A 7,955-nucleotide genomic window follows, 5' to 3' on the forward strand; every position below is an offset into this window, starting at 1 on the left:
TATTGGGCTAAAGGTGGCAACTTCCCTAACTCAGTCTGGTGTCAAGTATTCCCTAGTTCAGTGGCTCTCAAACTTTTTGGACTCGAGGGACCCCCTCATTGGACTCGAGGCACCTCTCCACAGCTTCTGTGAACTATGAGGCATCTCATCTCAAAACATAATTTATATATTGCAGTGTTTACCTCCTTACAGAGGGGCCGGACTGTGAAGGTCAGGAATTGTCCAGGCAGGGACCTGCATTTATTTGCTTAGTTTATCCATCTCCTAACACCTTGCTCATTTCCTCACAGCTCACTGACACCATTCAGAAGATCTGGTGGCACCCCAAGTGCTCTGGCATCCTGGTTGAGAATCACTGCCCTACCTAGTTGTGATTTTTGGCTGTTCACAATTAACGGGCTTTATGAAGCACTTCTGTGCATCCATGGCAAAAAAAAAAAAGGGAGAGAGAGAGAGAGAGAGAGACTCAAAACAGAGCATAAAGGGACTTAAATGTCTTTGGAGCAGTTATGAATTGGTTTTGAAAAATGTTTGGTAGGAATAGCTTTAGTGTCATAGAGCAAAACTGTGGACTTGAGTGCATAACACATTTAAGTGTTACACACAATTCAGGCTATTACTGGGGGGGGTGGGAATATAATGCTGGGTGACTTAGAAACCTAAAAACTCTGCGTGGCATCTGCAGTGAGATAGATACATAAAATTCTGCGTTGAAGAGCTGTTCGGGAGCCTTTTGAACAAATGATAACCCAATCCTAGGCTCCCCAGTATTTAAACAATAAGAGCCAAATGCAAATTCATCTCTAAGGTGCTCTCGTCCCCAGGTTTCAGTGTCTAAATCACTACATATAATCCTAATCTGCTCTATCCTACAGCTACCAACCCCCTTGCATTCTTATCGACAGACCTTGTTGCCATGCTGGCTTTTTGAGCATGCTCTAAAGGGCTCTACCAGGACAAAAAAAAAAAAAAAGAGCAAATAGCTTTCCTGAATTGGCAAAGTGTACCTGTTGTCAGAGCAGGGAACATACAAGTCTATGAGCTGTGGTGCCAGATGCCCAGTGAAAGAGTCGTCCATCTCCTTAGGTGGACTTGGATCATACTCCAAGGAAAGATGTATAGTTTTTCCTGCTAAGCAGCTTACCCCCCTGAAATCTTTGGGAATGTTAGCTTTGATATCAGTGAGGCAATGATTTCATCCACTCTCCCTCCACCTAGTATGCACTAGATGTGCTTCATTTCCATTGTCATTTGCTTACTACCTTCCCCTCGTCTCTTTGGCTTCTGAGTTAACATTTGTCTTGGCCGCAGGGGGCTCCCTGTTCCCCAGTTACCTTAGCACTGTCCTCTTTGATTTGCTTAAACTTGAAATTCATCTATGCCTCTTCAAGCTGGTCAGGAGGAAACACGGCCTTGGACCTGATATCACTTGTGATTCCTTGAAGTAAAATATCAAAAATCTGCTTTTTGGAGCACAAAGGCCCATTTGGTACATCCTGGGGCTAATTTGGGTGCTTAAATATGGGTTTTAGTACTTGATTTTATAGACAGACATTTTTTAAATTAGGGAGCAGCACTGAAATCCTAATGCCAATGATTTTGCCATTCATTTAAGTCAATATTCCTTAAATACTCTTGTTTAAAACATAGTTTGTGGTTGGGGTACACCTGGCTCTGTCCATTCTGTGCAATGTCTTCAAGTGACTTTAACCCTGTATGCTTCAGTTTCCCTTCTGTAATACAAGTGTAAGATGTCTACTAGCCAGGGCGGGGGGGAGGGTGTTTTGAGACGGAGGCCTGAGCTCCAGCCTGCTGACATCAACAAGAGTCTTTGGAGCAGGTCCTAACTCATTTAGAAGCGGACTCAGATAACTGGATGGAAGATGCTAGTGAAATGCCAAGTTCCATTGTTATCATTATTCTTGCCCATCAACACCGAGAACAGAACATGCCTAACCCTGCAGATTACCACCGATAAAGGAAACACCGTGCCTCAACCTAGACAAAAACAAAATGAGTGGAAAAGATCCCTTCAGTTTGGTAATCCTTTATTTTTTTAGTTGATCCTCCCATAGTAATGTACTGAAATGCGTAACAGTTACATTGTACAAAGCATTTAAAGAAAGTACCTCAACTTGCCAATTATTTTAAAATGAGATTATAAACAAAAGGAAAAGAAATCTGGTCCCTTGCTAAAGGGCAAAGAAAACCCCCAAAACAAAACAAAAAAAAAACCTGAATACAGTCTGTTATTTATTTATTTTTTTAACATAAGTTTGGAACACTTCATCTTACAAATAGGATTAACATGAACATAACATCACACAAGCTCGCAGACAACCAGCTTAAAATATTGGGTACAGCTTTAATCAGAAGAATCATGCTTTCATGAAGAAATTATAACTGTTTATACAATTGAATCAATTTAATGTATTACAAAAAAACTAAGTCACCTCTATTAGTTATTTAGTTTCATTAAAAGGAAAAAAATAAAATAAAAGAGGAATGTAAGAAAATTTCAAACACTGTTTTGCACTCCCATATACACAGATCAGTTCATCTCACTTGTTTTGAAGTACACGGGTGCCTACATCATGAAGAAGTAGTGGGGGACTAGAGCAGTGCTGTTAATTATAGGAACAGTGCTATTTTAATCAACAAACAATTGTTTGCCAACAAATAAATACATGGTACACACAACACAAAGAAGAAATCAGAGGGGGGGGAAAAAAAGAAAACACAAAATTGCGACATGATTGTCTAAAATTAAAAAAGTCATTACAATGATTTGGCAAACATTGAACTAGTGGTACTGTAGATGAACATGTTCTCTGACAGAAATATCTGAATGGCAAGCTTTTGGAGTGGTGAACATTCATAGTTTACAATATACACAAACCTCTTATTTACTGTTTCTCTTAGTTCTTTTTTTTCTATCTTTTTTCTTCTTTTTTTCTTTTTTTCCCTTTTTACAATGCACTTAAGAAGGCAAAAGGAATTACGGAGAGGACAAAATATTCCCTGTTATCAGTTTCTACATTAAGGATGGATAGTGTGCATTTGACAGAACTACTTTCTTTCTTCAAAGGGTTAAAATGCATAAAGCTTTAATGAAGAGGATTTGTACATAAAAGCAACTGTTCCCAATCCTGTGTCAAACTATCTTATACAAAAAGAAAAACGATTCAGTTTCTACTTTAAAGGAGTGCCCATGTGTGTATCAATGCAGTCTTAACCCTTTTGCCCCCACCCCCTGAACCGGGTGAATTGGAAGACACTTTTTCCCGGCCCTGGTTTACATAATCCATTGAAACCTTTTTGTTTAAGTCGCATTGATCCTCCAGAAGTCAGCAGCTGCCTTTGCTGTGCAAAACAAAATATCGAGAATAAATAGTTTCTTTCTTTTTAAAATTATTCAGTTTAAGGTCATCAGACTTTAAATGAGTGACCCTACAGATTTATAAGGCATTCTGCTCAGCAGTCTTTTAAATAGTCATATATGAAAGAGCCATGCTACTGTTTTGGACTTGGTCCCATTCTTGGTTAGCTTTCACAATGTCATACGTGACTAATGGATTGGATGGCGCTGGCTTCTGCGGCAGCTCTTGCCATACTGTGCCACACGTTGGGAGAATTATGGGATGCAGAATGGATGGAGTCCTTGTCAGAGAGAGAGAGCATCATAGCGTATGCCTGAATGAAGACAAGAGAGAGAAAGGGTGGTAAACACTCTTCAGAAGCCACCGACTTGAGATCAAACAAAGGCCCCCATAGGCAGCCAGGCTTCTATCCAGGCCCTAGATGATGTCTTGTATTCAATTTATTTATGCAGCATCTATTAGGTAAGGCCTCCTCCAACATGTCCTCAGACCTTTTTCACCCACTAACAGAACTAATTCTTTGCATTTTTCATCTAAGGCTCACACAACTTTCAATGTATTCAAAATTAATCTAACCAATCACATCACCTTTTCCTTCAGATTCTATGCACAAGAATTAGTTGTATCAATTCTCAAGTGCTATATAAGCAATGAAAATTATTATTCTACTTACCTGGTGCTATGAATATGTATTTTCTGAATAAATATATATTTACTGAATATTACAGCATATTATACTTTGTTTGAACCTTTCATTGCTTTCAGTCTGTTATGAAGGCATACAAATTGCATAATTACCTGGGCAATTTGAAGATGGGAATGTAGTTATACTCCCTTTTTATTACAGCCAAATCTTAAAACGTGGGACTGATATGTCAGCCCACCCAAGCAAGGCTGAACAGAACAGTGTTGTGGACTTAGTAAGCAAAGCCTTTAGGAGATGATGCTACCTCAGCCAACAAAACAGAAGAGAGAGAAATAATCCTCTTCAGCTATGCTAAGCTGTGATAATACATTTGGCCAAGTTCTGTTCTCAATGGTCTTAAAGCCCATGTTAGCGTCAATGAGCTCATGTTGGTTTATGTAAAAGCAGCATATCTGTGATGCAATTTCTGCAGATAGTATGCAGGTGCACACTACACAGTAATAGTTCTAATTTAGATCTTTAGATATCACGGATATCTCTAGACATCATCTAGATATCATGGGAACCTCAGGTGTTATATATAAAGGAGCATTGTCCTCCAAAGTCAATGGAGCATCACTGAAATACAACACCTGAAGATCTGGTCCCCGATACCCCAGAGAACACAGCGTGGGGAGACAGAACGTTCCGAGCTGACTCCTGCTCTAGAGCACAACCTGGGACTTTACCTGGGACTTCGATTTCCTGTACAGTGGTTGCTTTAGGTCCTCTGGCAGGTGGGGAGTATTAAAGGCTGCCAGTTCAGTTTCATTGTACTGGTTTTCTTCCATTTTCCTCATTTTGAGGCTATCTGTGAAGTGCCTTATGTGGTCCAAAGCTGATAGTCCAGTCTTATTATACTCATCGTCTTTATACCTACAAAACACAACAGAGATTACAAACACGTAAATAACAATTCCAGTAAAAGGCGTCTTCTTTTCCCAAGTGTAAAACTACTGAAAGACAATTCTCATTCACCTAAATCTACCATAAACGCATTTCACCAAAACTCATGAAAGCTGCAGGACTTGTCCAGCAGAAAGGGTACCAGAGAGGATTTCATAGGCTTGTATGCCATTTCTACCTTTCCTCAGCTACTGTGGACAAGTCAGTTTAACCAGGATCTTCAAATATGTCAGTACCTAACTTCCACTGAAATCAATCAAGAGTCTAGACCTTTACCTCTGTGTTCCCAACCATCCCCTGTTTTGTCTACTTAGACTGTAAGACCTTTGGGGCAAAACTTTCTCTTACTCTTTGTTTGTACGGCACCTAACTCCTTGGAGCCCTGATTTCTACTGGACCTCTAAACAGTACTTCAATGTAAACCCTAATGTCCATGTGAAAATGTCTTATGCTATGAAATGTATACATAGAAATAATTCCTTCTTATATAGACATCAGCCATTTTTCTTTGTTCAAGCTGTGTTTTATGGGCTCAGTTCTGGATGGTGCTAACAAAAGATGCATGCAGGAGAGTCTGAAGTTAGTAGTACTGCAGCGCAGAAATCCATTGCCTCTATTCTAGTCCACCTGTAGCATGTGAGCAGTAGGAGCCAGGAACACAGGTATATTCTATGTATTTATATCTATGTGTACCCTGATGTGATAGTGTCTGCTCCTCATAATGTCCAGTGCAAATTATGTGTGCTCATAAACGGAACAGAGTCCGTGAAGTAGCTGAGGATAGGGCTTGTGTCAGCCAAAATATTGTGAGCAGAGGGTTAGCTTAGGGGAGTTTTCCTGTGGCCTCTCAGAGTTTTGGCATTGAAATTCTTGCCTAGATTTTTGTTTTTGTCTTACATAATTGATTGTACCATTTCAAATACTAGGAAGGAACCGACCTGCCAGGGGAAGTCTTGCAATTCATATCCAAAGTACTTGTTTCCTCATAGTCATCCTCAGGGGTTCCTTCATGTATGGTACTTGAAGCAGGTTCTTTGCCCACCTTCGCTGCAATATCACTTTCTTCATCCTCTTCATCCATCATTACTTCATCTTCTGCCTCTTCATCATCCAACAAGTCGGAGTTCTGACTCGCCCCCATGGCTTTCTCATCCTTGAAGTGGCTGCCATTCATTCTAAAAAAAAAAAAATCAAAATCAGTGCATCAATCAATCACCAGCCTTTTGAAATAAAAAATCCGAGAAAATCATAGAAGATTGATCCAAAAAAGAATTAAAACACACGCTTTCCCCCTGCCAGTGGAGTACTGTCATTTCCAGTGTGCTTTTTAGTGATTTGTACTGTTTAGATTCAAATATAAATTCCATATTTGTGAAGAAGCCTTCTTAAAAATCAATGGGAAGATGTGGCCCAAGCAATAAAGGATTCCACCCCAACCCTTAAAAGGCTACATCAGGGCCTAGTCTGACACTTAGGAGGCATATTCTTCCAAACTTTTCACTGACTTAATTCCTTTTGCTTGTACTCCTACACCTATCCTAGGCATAGTAACCCAATGACTTTGAACAGGTGCTCTTAGGGCTGAAGACGCTTGAAAACCAGGCCCAATTTTTTTTTTAAATTGTGCCTGATACTGCATTCACAATTTTGCATCCTAAAGTAGATGCACGTACAATTCCTTGTGCAAGTCATTTTGTGTCAAGTCACCTACCATCCATTGAGAAACAGCACTACCTGTCTACACCACATACGTCCAAATGGGTGCATCTGTGGGTACAAATAACCATGACTTCAGGTTTGTGCCCACAGTTGTTGGGGGCTGAATTGAAAAGGCAGCGGTGATATCAAACAAAGCCCCTTAATTCTCCATATTTGATGCAATGTTTTAAGCTAGGCAGAAAATCATTATAACACCACAAGTTTTGAACACCTGTGTTTTGAAAACCTTTGGGTCTGAATATTCTGTTCTTATGGCATCTTGTGTTCTCAGACAATGGTGCCTAAATAGGTTATTGAAGAATGCCTTTTACAACTCATTCTACCAAAGGTACAGACAGCATCCATGGTGAGTAACAGGCTTGTCTGCTGCTGTAGCTTGTTGGATCAGAAGCTTGATGCTAGATAATGCTGAGAAAGTGGAGTTGCTGAGTGGTCAGCATGCCTATTAAATGGAATAGAAGATGCCTATTACTGCTATAGGAATGTATTAATTGGTACTTATTGGGGAGATATGCAAGTGATGTAAATCATTAGTGCTCCCCTGCAGTCAATGACAATATGTTGATTTGAGCACCCAGCCCAGTGTTTTACGCCATATTGGACTCTTGTTTCCGTCATATTAAAGATCCGTAGTCTTCCAGGAATAGAATTATAAAAATGGGAGCATTGTTGCTTTCATACAGTTAGCTTGAGAATATAACTGGTATTGTAGAGAACAATACATACTATACTAAGAATTTTAACTTTAAAAGATGACACATGAAAACACACTGGATATTGATTTGCCTAGTTTCTTACTGTAAGATCTTTATTACCTTAGGACAGGGGCAGGCAAAATATGGCCTGTGGACCAGATCCCACCAGGCTATTCTATCCAGCCCGCGGAGCCCACCCAAAATTTAGTAAATTAATATTTATTTGCCCTGGCTCCCTGTCAAAGCTGGATGGAGCCAGGGGCAGTAGGATCCAGAGGGAGCCCTCAGCAGGCTTGCAGGCATAAGCAGCCCAGTCCCACTCACCCCCACCCAGTTCTCTGCTTTCCTGCCCCCACCCTGCTCTAGCACCAAGTGGCTGTAGCTCCTGGCTGCATCCCTGGACCACAGAGCATGGGACCGCACTGGTGGGGTGTGTATGTGTGCACACACGTCTTGGCAGGCACAGGGGCAGAGTATGTGCCTGTCTGCAGGCACGGGGCAGTGTGTGTGTGTATGCAGGCACAGGGGCAGAGAGTGTGTGTGTGTATGCAGGCACAGGGGCAGAGAGTG

General features: G+C 40.7%; 1 protein-coding gene across 7 annotated transcripts in view; it reads right to left on the reverse strand.

The window, feature by feature from the left end:
- Positions 1 to 2,035: 2,035 nt before the first annotated feature.
- The window catches only part of MECOM (MDS1 and EVI1 complex locus), a 505,030-nt gene continuing 499,110 nt past the window's right edge, over positions 2,036 to 7,955 (reverse strand). For all 7 annotated transcript variants that reach the window (XM_025198049.1, XM_025198048.1, XM_014517494.2 and 4 more), the window contains 3 exons: positions 5,910 to 6,146; positions 4,755 to 4,941; positions 2,036 to 3,693 (listed from right to left, as the gene is read on the reverse strand). In XM_025198049.1, coding sequence (XP_025053834.1) covers positions 3,559 to 3,693; positions 4,755 to 4,941; positions 5,910 to 6,146 — 559 coding nt within the window. In that variant the 3' untranslated portion in view covers positions 2,036 to 3,558. The remainder of the gene's footprint in view (positions 3,694 to 4,754; positions 4,942 to 5,909; positions 6,147 to 7,955) is intronic.

Source organism: Alligator sinensis, unplaced genomic scaffold (assembly GCF_000455745.1).
Source record: "Alligator sinensis unplaced genomic scaffold, ASM45574v1 scaffold787_1, whole genome shotgun sequence".
NCBI lineage: Eukaryota > Metazoa > Chordata > Crocodylia > Alligatoridae > Alligator > Alligator sinensis.